The sequence below is a fragment of the Marmota flaviventris genome, chromosome 7, assembly GCF_047511675.1.
Source record: "Marmota flaviventris isolate mMarFla1 chromosome 7, mMarFla1.hap1, whole genome shotgun sequence".
Classification (NCBI taxonomy): Eukaryota; Metazoa; Chordata; class Mammalia; order Rodentia; family Sciuridae; genus Marmota; species Marmota flaviventris.
In genome coordinates this window covers 43,478,391-43,493,425 of record NC_092504.1, presented here as the reverse complement: position 1 = coordinate 43,493,425, position 15,035 = coordinate 43,478,391, and the positions used below count along the sequence as shown (strand labels likewise).

General features: G+C 42.9%; 1 protein-coding gene across 1 annotated transcript in view; it reads right to left on the bottom strand.

Moving 5' to 3' along the window:
• The window catches only part of Spmap2l (sperm microtubule associated protein 2 like), a 55,688-nt gene extending 43,237 nt beyond the window's left edge, over positions 1 to 12,451 (bottom strand). Inside the window, exons 1-3 of the mRNA XM_071613997.1 lie at positions 11,842 to 12,451; positions 3,184 to 3,302; positions 2,022 to 2,248 (exon numbers count right to left, since the gene is read on the bottom strand). Of these exons, the coding sequence (XP_071470098.1) occupies positions 2,022 to 2,248; positions 3,184 to 3,302; positions 11,842 to 12,451 (956 nt within the window). The remainder of the gene's footprint in view (positions 1 to 2,021; positions 2,249 to 3,183; positions 3,303 to 11,841) is intronic.
• Between the last annotated feature and the right edge of the window lie 2,584 nt (positions 12,452 to 15,035).

Below are 15,035 nucleotides of genomic sequence, written 5' to 3'. Positions count from 1 at the left end.
AGTCGTATCAACATACAGACTGTTAGAACTAAAGGTATCCAGAGCGATTGGCTAGTCTACCTTCCTCTTTCCTTAGAAAGGAAACAATTATGACAAAACAAAAGTAAATTCCAAGTTTCTGCCTCCTAGCTCAGTGCTCTTTCCAACAGCATCCAGCTTCTGAAATCCCCAGTACTTGGCCGGAGTCATGACTCAGGCACAGCAGTGTGCAAGCATTCAGATTTCTCTGGGAGCAGCAAGGAGGATTTCACACATCTAACTGGTCCTCCCTGGCTGATCTTCCTATAGTACAACTCCATTGTCACCTCCTGGCCCTGAACTATTCCCCAGATCCTTCTTCTATAGACAATAACTGCCAGGTGCGATAGTACATGCCTTTAATCCCAGAAACTCAGGAGGCTGAGACAGGAAGATTGCAAGTTCAAAGCCAGCCTCAGCAAAAGTGAGGCCCTGCCTTTAAATAAAATACAAAATAAAACTGGGGATGGGGCTCAGTGGTGGAGTGCCCCTGAGCTCAATCCCCAGTAACCAAAAAAAGAAGAAGAAGAAGACAATAACTGCTGTTCTTCTTTCTCCCACTAAAGACCAGTCTGGCCCCCTGCCCGTCAGGTCACTGTAGTATTTCACAGACTGTGCATCAACTGATACAGCTTTGGTTGCTGGCCCCACTACTCTCTACCTTTTTATAAAATACTGAGTCTCAGGTTCCTTGTCTGTAAATCAGGGACAAAAATACTTCCCAAGGTGGGATAAGACTGAGAGATAATTGTTATGATTCAGCTGAATGTTCACATCACTCATCTGGACCCTGTTAAATTTTGTTATATTTATGTCTGCATTATTTCTCTTAGATTGTCAATGTGCTCTGCTTGATTTTACACTCCTTGAACCATGTGGTGTACATAGATGCATAGATGTCTTATTTCTCTCATTGTTTAGGAATACTAATTCCTATACCAACACTTACTGTAATGTTTACTGAGCACTTAGAGTGGGCCAAGCACTGTGCTGAGCTCTTTATCTTCATTGCCTTTACTTCTCTATCACCTAGAACAGGCTTCCCTGTGCAATGAGGGGGAGAACAGTGTGCTAGTGAAGAAGGCAAGGTTATTTTTATGGGGTCTGTCTGCCTGGGTTCCATCTCTGCTCTGTTTCTGTTTGTATGAGCTTTGGCAAGTCATTTAACTCCTCTGTGCCTCAGGTTCTTCATCTGTAAAATGAGGACACATATAGTACTTACTTCAGTGGGTTGTCTTTTTTTTTTTTTTTTTATGTACTAGGGCCTGAACTCAGATACTCTACCACTGAGCAACATCTCCAGCCCTTCTTTATTTTGACACAAGTTCTCACCAAATTGCTAAGGCACACCTGTCTTTACAAAACCAAAAGTAAATTCCAAGTTTCCTCCTCCTAGTCAGTGCTCTTTCCAACAGCATCCAGCTTCTGAAATCCCCAGTACCTGGCCGGAGGCTCTGTCCTGCCCTCACACAGTTTAACTTTTAGGAAGAAGGAGAGACAAGAAGAAAGCAAACAGATTCAGGCAGAGATAAGCGATAGGAAGGAAATTAATTCGTGTGATGCACCTGGTGAGGTAGAAAGCAGAGATGCCTTACTATATGGAGAAAGGCTTCTTGGAACAAATAACACTTGAACTATGGAAAGAAATAAAGGTGGCAGGTATTTGATGATCTGAGAGAAGAAGAAACAATGCAAAAGGAAGAACATTTCAGAGGGTGGAAGCAGCCCCGACAGGGAACCAATGAGAGGCACAGGCCGGGAAGGGGTGGCAGGAGGGAAAGGGCGGCAGGATTTGTGGTTAGATCACCGGGAGACCTGGAAGAGTTCCCTGTTTATTTTGGGGGCAAGAGAAAGAAGTCGCTGAAGGATTTGGAGCAAGATGATTAAGAGCATGCCCTACAGGAGACCACCACGACATTATGGCTGTTTTATTCCTTTTCGGTGTTTGAATTTTATTCTGCACCACGCAAACCCCGTTGGGCACACTGACTTCTGCGGCTCACAGCAGGCTGAGCACCCCGGGCTCCGCGTCACCTGTGGAGAAGGCTGCCATCTGCTGGGCGAAAGCAGGATTCAAAAGCTGTCGTTCCCGGAAGGGGACCGGGCGCTCGCACCTGGGCCCTGCTACGTGCAGAGCAAACCATTTAACCCTCCTCCCTGCCCCTAAGAAGGCTGTGTTTGAGTACTTCATGGGACACAGCTGGCCCACAGAGAAAAGGCAGGAGGGCCTCTAAAAGACAACAACAGATCTGGGCCAGAGAAATCACGCAGGTATTTGAGGGGATTAGCTGTCATGATGATGAGACACTTGGGAAGTGAAATGTCCCAAGATTTTAGCAGGTTCTGTTCTGTGTTGGAATTAGTTCCCTTGAAGATACGTCAATAAGACCTACATTGCTTTTTCTTTTTCTTTTTTTTTTTTTTTTTTTTGGTACTCAGGATTGAATCCAGGTGTGCTTAACCAGTAAGCTACATCCCCAACTCTTTTTCTTTCTTTATTTTTTGAGACAAGATCTCATTAAGTTGCTTAGGACCTCACTAAATTGCTGAGGCTGGCTTTGAACTTACGACCCTCCTGCCTCAGTCTCCTGAGCTACAAAGTACAAAGGTACTGTGTCCATGTTCAACTAAAAAAAAAAAAAAAGTCCAATATTACTCCTATGAGATAAATGCAAATCACAACTTAATTGACAAAATAGATTTTCATCTATTAAACTTTCAAAAAGTTAAAAAGTTTAACCACATTCTACAATGGTGAGACTATGGGGACAAAGACACTTCCATTTGCTGTTCAGCATACAACGAGAATCAATTGTACGGAGGGCAATTTCCCTAAACCAAAATTGCAACCGCGTTTACCCTCCAGCGCCCACTTCTGGGAATTCTACAGATACACCTGCGTGTGCACTAAGTGACATGCACAGGTTTCTCTATTGACATTGTTTATAATAATAAGGTCCTAGAAGCAACCAAGAGGAGGTTAATAATGGAACATGATGCAGCTGTGGTTTTGAACAAAGGAGGAAACCATGTATGTGCTCGAGTGTAAAGATATGTTGTCCAGTGGAAGAGTGAAGAACAGCAACGCACCCGCGGTGAGAAAAGGGCAAAGCACCCGCACTCGTACAGTTATTTTCTTGCATTTATATAAAGAAACACACAGACCTTGCCTATTGGCTGCCAGAGCCGTCCTGTCTCCTCGAATCTAGAATCCACCGACAGAGCAGACGTAGGCAGAGCGACAGTGGCCAGGCGGGGGCTGGGGCTGCTGCTTGGCACTGCTCCTACCCACACAGATTGATCCAAACCAAACAGCTGTTGTGACACTTTTAAATAACTCCTCACAGAGTACCTCTGCTGCCCCCAGTCCAACTAGTCCTACACCCAAGGCAGGTGGCAGTGCCCTGCAGTCAACAGCCAGCCAGCCTTCTTGTGATCCCGCTCTCTATTCTACATCTCTACTGTTAGAGACTCAGGCCAAGAAACGTCTCTGCTCCCCACCTTCTAAACCCAATCCAAAGGGCAACTAGAAGTCCATTGTGTCAAGGAAGAAGCAAGTCTGCATGAAATCTACCAATTCCACACCTGATTTTATTGATACAGAAAAATTCCAAATTTTTGGAATTCCAAATTGATTGGTTTGAAGGACAGGTGAAGGGTTTTGCAGGTGATGAATGCCAATATTAAATCTGCTGGAGTTTCACATACAAGATAAAAATAAATACATCTAAAACTGAGACACGATCTCCTTGAATGACGCATAAGAAATATGGACACTTCAAACTCTATCTTGAAAACCAGAATAGATTTTATCTAGAGGATGGAATGTGGAATGGAGATTTCAGTTTTCATTTGGTTCATGAAATCTATAAGGCCATAAAACAGGTAATATAAGAAGCTTCCATGATGCAATTTATATGTACATTAGAAGGAACTTCCAGGTGTTACTGTAAATCCTCAATGTATTTTATCAGCAGTATTAATTCAGTGCTGATATATTCTAGATAAAGTTTCACATTGTTAAGCTATTTCTGTTCCCTTGGGAAATGAACTCTTTCCTCTGTAGTTTTGGATTTGACAATATGTTTGAACTTTCATATGCTAACTGACATGTGCCAGGGCAATGATAGATCGGAATCCACCCCAAATCCAGGGATCTTGAGTCAATCTTACTTATCCTCTCAAAGTCAAATGGTAGGCATCTCCCATGTCCTGTTTTCATTCAACAAGAGTGCCAGATTCCTTTAGCAAAACTGATTCCAAAGAGTAGAATTACATTGGCCTCAACTAATTTCAAAATGCTTTTTATTTCTGCATTTGTTGAATACTTTTAACAATTTAAAATGGTCAGTTTTGAAGGTAATCTGGAAATTAGAAAGGCAACTATGTGAAGAAGACAAATTTATAAATCAAGCATTTGGGAAGTGAAGACTGGAAGCTAGCTTGCATATTAAATTCACAAAAACCTTTATACTTTTTCTGTAAATACTTCTTTTTAAAACTATGGATCAGAGTAGCCACATTTGGGACACTTTCTGTTATCAGTCAATATTTTTAGGTAATTAGAACTTGATCCTAAGCCTAAAAGTGGTCTTGATCCTATAAATCTTTTACAAATGCCTTGATACACAGAAACATTTTTAAAAAATAGATAACTCCCTGAAATCTTTTATTCACAAGGTCACACACTGATGCTTACATGGTCTGATATCTAATAGGGCCACAGTAATCTTGATAACCCAACTCATTTTTTCTCATCTTTAGAAACCTACTCAGGAACAACCAGATCAAACAGATCTAAAGCTACTGTGTGTGTGAATGAACACGCCCCTTTGCTTCATACCTGAATGCCATACATCTATTTGGATTTTTTATTGTGTTTGTGTATTTATGCTTTGATTCATAATAACTCATGTTATGGAATTGATTGCATTGAACACAAACTATAAATAAAAAATAAATAAATGGCTGAAAAAATAAACACTGTAAAAGGTATGAAAGGACTTCAGAGGGCACAGGGCAGGGGTGAGACATTTCATTGCATGTCTTTTTATGTTGTTTTAGCATTTGAACACTGTGAATGTCTTATAAATTTTAAAACGTTTTAAATTTAAAAAAAAAACTTGGGGGCTGGGAATGTGGCTCAAGCGGTAGTGCACTCGCCTGGCATGCGTGCTGCCTGGGTTCGATCCTCAGCACCACATACAAACAAAGATGTTGTGTCTGCCGAGAACTAAAAAATAAATATAAAAAAAAACAAACTTGGTTTGATTTCTTTTCTTACCTAAGATTTTTTCTTTCAACTCATTTCCCTAATTATGAATCCAGATTAAACACTCTAGGTTAGGTATACTTGAGACTAAACAGTCTCCATCTCAGTCTTGTAGGTAAAAATCTTTAGGAGGCAAACCGCATGCAGTGGTGCACACCTGTAAGCCCAGCAACTTGGGAAGCTGAGGCACGAAGATTGCAAGTTTGGGACAAGTCTCAGCAATTTAGCAAGGCCCTATCTCAAAATAAAAACTAAAAAGGTCTGGGGATGTACCTCAGTGGTAGAGCACTTCTGGGTTCAATCCCCATTTTCAGGGAAAATAATTATTTTAGGAGGCAGCAGCATAAAAATGCTATTTAAAGTCAAGATGTGAATATGACCACCTAAGGATGTGATAAAAGAATATAAATAAAACAATGTAAAGAAAAAGAAAAAGGGGCAATACGGAGCCCATTAGAATTCAGGAATACAGGAGGGCTCAGTAAGCAAGCCGGAGAAAGAGCAGTCAGTCAGGGATGTGATAAACTGAAGACTGTGGTATCGTAGAGGCTGTGAGAAGAAGTGGGCAATTTTGTGACAAGCTGATTGTGCTGCCAAGAGTCAAATAGGAAAACATCTGCTAGCATCAGCTGACACCTTCTGAGCTCTCTCCATGTACCAAAAGCTGTTCTAAATGCCTTACATGAATTAACTCTTTGAATCCTCTTAACAACCCTCAGGATAGAGAAAGATCCACTGGACTTGGTGACACAGAGTTCAAATGAAAAAGACTCTTCATTCAACAGTAATTGAGAGCTTAATATAAACTCCTAAACAAGGAGATACATAATACAATCAGATAAGAAAATCAGCAGGCCACAGTGTTCTTTTTTGGCATAAGGAAGTGACAAATACTTGAAGGTGTTAGGTGCAGGACAGGCTGAACTAAGTTGTCTGCAGGGCAGGCTGAATGCATGTTAGCTGCAGGATAACCAACGCACTCAAACCCCCCTCTGTCTGGTCCTTTATCACCTGTTTGCGTCAAATCTGAACACTCCACCCCCACCTGTCTGGTGCAACGGAAACCCACATCTAGCCCCTGCCCCATCTGCCTGAAGGCAGAAGATGACACCACTGTATGATCCAATCACTGTATGCCAACAAGGCAGCTTGCAGACCCAGAGACCCCATTAGATTTGAGCTATAAAAACTCCCTCCTGCTGGGCCCCTCTCTCTTGCTCTTGCTCTCTCTGTCTCCCTCTCTTGCTCTTGCTTTTGCTCTCTCTCTCTCTCTTTCTTCTCTCGCTTCTCTCTCTCTCTCTCTCCCCCTCCCCCACTCTATTTTTCTCCTCTTTTGCACTGCTGCAATAAAGATCTCTTGGTCACTCCAAATGTTGTGGTCATTTTCCTTTCAGAGGGGAAAAGTGTCCTGGCAGAAGACAAAGAAAGTGAAAGGATCCTGAGGTAAGAGAAAAGAAATGTGGCTGGAAAGCACAAACTATATACAGAGTGGTCGGAAATTAAGTCGGACATGTCTGATCAAGTGCAAGGTCAAGTGAACGGTGTGGGGGGGCAGATCACGTGGGCCTTGCTAAGGACTTCTGATTACATACTTCATGATATGGAAACCCTCTCTGGAGAGTTGAGAGCAACACAGCTGCATGGAATCCACATTTCTAAGGGACTCCTGAGACCAGTGTAAGTACAGTGAATTGGAGGGTGAGCAGGAGTGGAAGCAAGAGCCCAGCTGTAGTGGATTTGGCAAGCGATGATGACCTGCAACCATGATGACATTTTGGATGTTAAGAAACAGAGCCCCAGGGCTGGGGATGTGACTCAAGCGGTAGCGCGCTCACCTGGCATGCGTGCGGCCCAGGTTCGATCCTCAGCGCCACATACAAACAAAGATGTTGTGTCTGCCGAGAACTGAAAAATAAATATTAAAAAATTCTCTCTCTCTCTCTTAAAAAAAAAAAAAGAAAGAAAAGAAAAGAAACAGAGCCCCAGCGGCTCAGGAGGCTAAGGCAGGAGGATCACAAGTTCAAAGCCAGCCTCAGCAATTTGGCAAGGCCCTAAGCAACCTAGAGACCCTGTCTCTAAATAAAAAAAATAAAAATAAAAAGGACTATGGACATGGCTTGATGGTTAAGCACCCTGGGTTCAATCCCCAGGACAAAAAATAAAAAGAAATAGAATCAGAATATAACTCAAAGTTAGGATTTGCTAACGGTTTGGAGGCAAGGTATAAGAAAAAAAAATGGGTCAAAGTTTTAGAAACATTAAGTTTTGTGTGCCTAATAGATATTAAAAGCAGGAATGCTGAATAGATAATTGGTTAGAAAACTCTGGATTTCAGAGGAGAAACTGAGGCTAGAAATAATCTGAGAAGTTACCAGAGTATAATTAAGGTTATGGAACTAATGACATCACCCAGAGAATAAGGAAAGTTCTAGAAGAATCTGAGTGAGTTAGTCATCAGTCATCAGCCCAAAGACTGGGAATTCAGTAAAAGAAACTGAGTCAGGAACAATCCATGAGGTAGGAGAATGGTGGTGCTAGTATCCCAGGAGAGAATCAGGAAGAGTTCTAAGGCAAGGCAGGTGCCAAATGAGGCTGGTGAGGATGAAGAATAAGTCTTTGGCTCTGGCCAGGCAGGGGTCATTGTGACCTCATTAAAAGTAACTTTAGGTAAGCAGAGGGGATGAAAGCTTAATCTAAGCTGGGCACAGAGGCACACAACTGTAGTCCCACTGACTTGGGAGGCTAAGGCAGGTTCAAAGCCAGCCTCAGCAACTTAGGAAGACCTTGCCTCAAAAGAAAAAATAAAAAGGGCAGGGATATAGATCACTGGTAAAGTGCCCTTGAATTCAACCCCCAGGACTGGGGAAAAATAATAGAATTTAGAAAGCTTAATTAAAGTGGCCCTCAAGGAAATGGAAAAAGAGGATGTGGAGATAATAACTACAGGCAATTATTTCGAGTAATTTTTTTCCTGTAAAGAAATAGAGTGGTACCTGGAGGAGTTACGTGGAATTAATGGAAGGGGTGTGTGTCTTTGTGTGTGTGTGTGTGTTTACCTTTTATTTGGTTTTCTGCCACGTTGGGGATCAAACCCAGCACTAGGTATCTGCTAGGCAAGTGCTTAACCACTAAGCTATATCGCCAGTTCCTGTTTCTTTTCTTTCTTTCTTTTTTTAATAGTTATCGTGCTGATGGAAAAAACGAGAATATAGTGATGCAGCAGAGAAAGGGGCTAATTTTATTTATTTTTTTTTTTTTAATATTTATTTATTTATTTATTTTAGTTCTCGGCGGACACAACATCTTTGTTTGTATGTGGTGCTGAGGATCGAACCCGGGCCGCACGCATGCCAGGTGAGCGCGCTACTGCTTGAGCCACATCCCCAGCCCCGAGGGGCTAATTTTAGAAGCAAAGAACTTAAAGAACTTAAATGGGACAAGATCCAACATATGGAATGAGGGAATGGCCTTTAATAGATGAGAGGAAAATTCATCCATGATTAACAGGACAAAAGGTAGATTATGTTTATAGGTGCTGGTAGTTTAGTAGATTGCAAGGTGAAAAGATATGGTGATTTCTCCTATTCTCAATGGGTAAAACAACAACAACAACTGAAAGCCCATTTGAAGTTCAAGGTAATGAATTTAAAGATCAGTCCACATACTGTTTGCCTTTCTCTTGAATTGGTCTGTTTTATAAGTATAGGCAAGAGTTAAATTTAACCAGGCACAAATGACAGATGAGAGACAGATGAGGGAGTTAAGGACACCTACAAGTGGGTGACTGAGCTGGCAAACCACGGAAGATGAGTAAGGAGAGACAGAAGAATGCAAGGTAGTAATAAAGATTAGTAGAATCAGCTCGGCACCGTGGCACATGCCTGTATTCCCAGAGGCTCCGGAGGCTGAGGCAGGAGGATCGCAAGTTCAAAGCCAGCCTCAGCAACAGCAAGACACTAAGCAACACAGTGAAGCGCCATCTCTAAATAAAAGAAAAAATAGGGCTGGGTATATGCCTCAGTGGTCGAGTGCCCCTGAATTCAATCCTCAGTAACAAAAAAAAAAGGTTTAGTAGAATCAATGAATCAGACCTCTGACCATCAATGGGTCAGACCTCCAACCATTGAGCAGGAAAGATAGGACATGGTTAGAGATCAAAGTGCTCATGACAGAGATTCGGGAAATGGAACAGCAATTGACAAGGGATAGAGTGGGGGGTGTCTGAGATGGGGAGAGAAACCAGATCATTCCACGTGAGGATGTCAAGGGATGTTGAGATTTTGGGAGGAGCCAAGTGGATCATCCATGGGGTTACTGAAATCTCCACATGCAATGGCAGGGGTGGCAGTAAACCAGAGTAGTTTCAGTGAAGTAGAGGAGAAAGAGGCCCAACCAGGTGACAGCTGAGGAGAGAATGAGAGGTGAGGAAATGGAGTCATTGAGCACAGACAACTCTTTTGACAAGTTCTGCAGTGAAGAACAGAAAATGTTGGTGACGGTGGGGGAGAAAAGGTCTGAGGAAGACATGGGATCAAGAGTTATTTCAAGATAAGAGATTCTACAGTACTTGTGTATGTTCATAGGACAGATTCATTAGAAAGGGACAAAGTAGTTCTGCAGGAAGAGGGGATAACAGTAGGAACAAAGTTCTTCAGGAGACAATAGTGGAATCTAAAGCACAAATAAAGGATTTTGCTTTTCATAAAACAAGGCACAAAGCTGGTGTGGTGGCACATGCCTGTAATCCCAGCAGCTCAGGAGGCCAAGACAGGAGGATCACTAGTTTAAGGTCAGCCTCAGCAATTTAGGGAGATACTGTCTCAAAATAAATAAATAAATACAAGAAAAAGGACCTAGATGTTGCTCAGTGGTAAAGCACACCTGGGTTCAATCCCTAGCACCAAAACAAACAACAAACAAAAGGTACACGTCTTCCCAGAAAAAAAAGAAAAAAGAAAAGAAAAAGCAGAATCCACGAACCAGAAGTGGGTAAGGCAATAGATTAATGGTAAGGAAATAAATTCATGATTGATTGCTTCTATTTTCTTGATAAAATTTGAGGCAAAGTCTGTAGCTGGATGAGGGTCAAAGATGTGAAGGTCAGAGGAGATAAAGAAGGTATTTAGTCATCATCTCAGAGACTGGGAAAACTAACCTACTAGGCAAATTGAGTTTGCTAGGAAGTACTACATGACCAGTTGTGATTTGTGGTAATGCAACTGAAATAAAACCATCAGCCTGATTGTGCAATTTGTATAGCAAGAGTAACTGCTAGGTGTAGGAAGAAAGTAGATGGATGGCTGGGTTTAACCAGAGTTGAGATTTTGGGCAGAGAAATGGCAGATAGCAGGAGAGCCAAAGGAGTGGCAGAAAAGTTGTAAGAGCAACCACAATGATGGACCATGGAATTGAGGTTGGGTAAGGAGGAATCAGTGAGAACAGGGGATAAAAACTGGTTAGTCAGCTGGGCATGGGGGTTCACACCTGCAATCCCAATGGCTTGAGAGGCTGAGCCAGAAGGATCAAAAGTTCAAGGAAGCCTTAGCAATTTAGGAAGATTCTAAGCAACTTCATGAAACTCTGTCTAAAAATATTTATTTGCACCTCTTGCATGCAAAAAAAAAGGGCTGGGGATATAGCTCAGTGGTAAATTGTCCCTGGTTAAATCCCCAGTGTCTCCCTGACCAACCCCAGCAAACAAACAAACAAACAACAACAACAACAAAAAATGGTCAGTCAAGGGATTGGAGGTCCCATATGGATAAGAAAATTATTTGGGGTTGGATCATTAGTGAAAGGTCATGAGTGAACTGATGTAGTCAGAGCAAGGATTGGGGGGGGTCAGTACTGGGGATTGAACCCAGAGGCTCTCTATCATAGAATCACATCCCCAGCCCTTTTTATTTTATTTTAAACAGAATCTCACTGTTGCTGAGGCTGGCCTCCAATTTGCCATCATCCTGCCTCAGCCTTCTGAGATGCTGGGATTATAAGCAAAACCAAAGCCAGCTCCTGAGCAAGGATGTTTATCCCAAGTCCCATCAGCCCCAATACCATTTGAACTTCGGGAAGAGTGAAAGATAGTGGGCACTTAGGTGCACTGAGGAATATTTGCTCCAAGAATGTCTCTTCACTGGCAGCATGTGCCAAACACTGACAAAAATATCCTGTCTTCCAAGGTCCCTACCATTAGTTGGACAGTAACAGAAATGATGTAATCTTAAGTCTTAAGTGCAATAAAGGGGAATGATGGAAGGACCAACCAGAGGGATGCAGTGACTAGCTGCAGAGGAGAATTAAGAAGGGCTTCAATAAGGTAATAGCAGGTCTTCAAGGAGAGCTAAGGGGTCATCAGGTGATAGTGGAGGAAGAAGAGAGTTTGTCATTGCCAAGGTGTCAATATCCCATCAGAGTCCCTTGAAGTGCAGAGAGTGACTGCAGAGCAGTGGGTAGATGACACAAAACACTGCAAATTCTTGCATGCACAACTTGACCCTAGACTTCCAGTTCTAGATGTGCAAGGTCGCAGGGGTGTGGGGAGCAACACCTACCATTCTGGGATGACCCCCGATACCGTGTCGGGCATCTGGTGATCAGAGATGGGGAGAACATCACCGCAGGGTTGTGAAACAGCCTTAACTCCTTGGCCTCGTGGGGCTTGCGGGGCTGGCTGCGCTCGTGGGGGTGGAGGGGTTCACAGGGATGGAAGGGTTCACGGGACTTGCGGAGCTTGCGCTGTTCACATGGCCTAACACATGGCCTAAGGAGCTTGTGAGGTGCACCTGACTCAAGGGTCTCAGAGGATGCGTAGTGTACCTGGGCCCTGGGTGGTGGGCGCTCCTTATAGAGTTTGTGGGGTCCAGAAGTTTGGCCGGACTCAGAGGATTTGGTGGATTCCATGGGCTCAGAGGTTTCTTCGGATTCCTTATACCTGTCGACCTCCTCATCCTCCTCATCCTCATCCTCGTCGTCCTCGTCATCCTCGTCGTCCCCCTCATCCCCATCTTGCTGGTCTCGCCGCTTAGCCTCCTCCTTCAGATCGTCCTGCAAATCGAGAATCCTGAGCACTAAGGGTTTCTGGAAGGCTTCGGAGTTAGAGGACGTTTCTGTCTGCGTCACCTCAGACAACTCGGATGAACCTGAAAACCCTTGGCCCGCCATTGTGTCAGAAACCCTCTCGCGGAGGGTGGCCCAAGCCAAGTTCAAGGTCTTCAGGAGACTGAACTGGGTGGGGGCAGCCCACGCCCCGCCCCGAGGCCGACTTGGCCCCGCCCCTCCCCCCGCCCCTCCCCCCCCCCGCCCCTCGCGTTGTCCGGTTGTCATGGGGACCTTGGGCCTAACCCCAGCGCAGCCGGCAGCCAGATCATCCAGAGCAATTGTCTGCAGGGACCAGGCAAGATCCCCGAACTGAAACTCTTGGTTGCACAGCCCTGGGGCAGAACCTGTCAGCTTCCCATCTAGTTGCTTTACAACTCAGCAGAGGCAGATGGGTTAGATTTCAGAGGTTCCTCTATATAAAGGCTGGGAGCAGATGCAGAAAATTAAGACCTTCAATCACTAAGACAGTTTCTAGTAAATGCACATCAACCGAATAAGGATTGTGGGGAGAGGGCGGCAGCAGTGTGATGTTTGTTTAACATTTCAGAAAGATTTTTCCATTTTATCTCCACCTGAATTTCTACAAGCCGTCGCAAGGAAACACTTGATAGGTTTTAAAATCCTACAACTTGTGTCCCATCTCAGGATATATGATCCATTGAAGTTTGCTACAAATCATTACTTTTATCTTGTGAAGAACACAATTGTGTCCTTTGTGTGTACATTAATTTGTTGTGATACACACACACACACACACACACACCAGGGATTGAACCCAGGGGCACTTAACAACTGAGCCACACCTCTAACCTTTTTTAAAATCTTTGAGAGGGGCTCCATATGTTGCTTAGGGCCTCACTAAATTGCTGAGGCTGGCTTTGAACTTGCTATCCTCCTGTCTCAGCCTTTGAAGCTGCTGAGATTACAGGTGTGTGCCACGATGCCCAGCAAGTGTGATGTCTTTTAAACCCAGTATACCACAATTTTTGTAATCTTAGTTTTGGCACTGCCCTCACCCTTCTTTTTTAAACGAATATGCCAATATATTTTAAAAATGTAAGTGGCCTGGGCTTTTCATAATCTTTGAGAACTGCATTTAGCCTTTAAGTCCATGATGGTGTGGGAAAGAAGTGGTGGCTTTCAATAATGTGTTTATTTTCAGAGGAGGGGACTAGAGGTGTTAAGGAACAAGTCATCTGTCAAAATATATAGTAAACTAAGGACCCCTTTTGCATATTACTAGATAATCCTTAGATATACTTTGTCTTATAGATGTGAAACATCTATATTCACATTTTGGATTGTGAATGTTATCTAGAATGAAACTAGGAGATTCTTTCTAGTCTGGCATATGCATATGTAAATCAGGAAATCTACTCCTTCAGACACATTTTGATATAGTGCAATATTGTACTGAGATTCAATAGCTAGCTATCTTCAGGGAGTTTTATAACTCAACCCATAAACAATCAGGAAAGAATTATATAAACTCACCTTAAAAAGCAGGATGGCCCCTAAATCAGAAAAAGCTGCCCACCACTAAAAGAAATGTCTTTAAATAGCCAAAGAGCATATCAGAAATATTTTGAAAAAGGGGTTTCAGCTAAAAATGGATGTATGGGAGTCAAAGAGACTGCACCTATCAAAAACTGCAGAGGTTGGGGCCTGGAGTGTAGCTTAGTAGCAGAGGGCTTGTTTATGTGGAGGACCTAGGTTCGATCCCCAGCACCTCTTCCAACAACTCCCTCCCCAGCAAAAATGCAGAGGGGAAAGGACCTAAGCCAACAGAAAGCAACTGTTACATCCTGTTTTTCAGGTCCTCTTGATATGGATATATGATCTGGCACCACTATACTTCAAAAGATCCATGCTCCCAAGACAACTTTCTGGCAGCTCCCAGCTTCCCAGGGAGTCTGTTTACTGGGAGAGATTAGTAATGATCACACAGAAAGAAATCTGGTCCACTTCACAGTTATATATTGACGCTCTGGTTTTATACACCAACCACATGAATCTGACTAATGTCTTTCCTGAGAAAAATTTAGGAATCAATCTTTATTCTCCTTTTCTATCACCTTCTCCCCATATCCAATACATAAGCAACTCCAGTTAACTCTGAAAATACATGTCTTCAACGCATCCCTTTCTCTCCACGTCCAGTCACTGACCTAGTCCACCCCATCCAGTAGGCCTTCTGATTTCTACCTTTGTCCAGCTCCAGTCATAACATTCCAAACATTCAGAGAGAGAGAAAGAGAGAGAGGACACACTTGTAGTATAAGTGGTCCCACAATCTAGTCCTTTTTCTCTCTAGTCCACTCTTCGGGTCATTACACCCTTGCTCTGTACATTCTAGTCTCCCTGTTCTTCTCTAGTTTGTCAAACTTTTTTCCATTTCAGCCTTTTCCTACACCTGTTCTGCTGTCTGGAGTTCACTTCTCACCACTCTTCCCATACTGGCTGTTTTCTATGCTGTAACTCTCAGGTTCAATACTACCCACTCAAAGAGTCTTTCCAGCTCTTATTAATTTTTTGTATATATGTACAATTTTATCAGTGAACATAATAAAATATTTTCAATAGCACAGAATTCAGCTGCTAGGATTTTAAAGAGTAAAATTTAATTATTATTTTTATTAGAGTATTA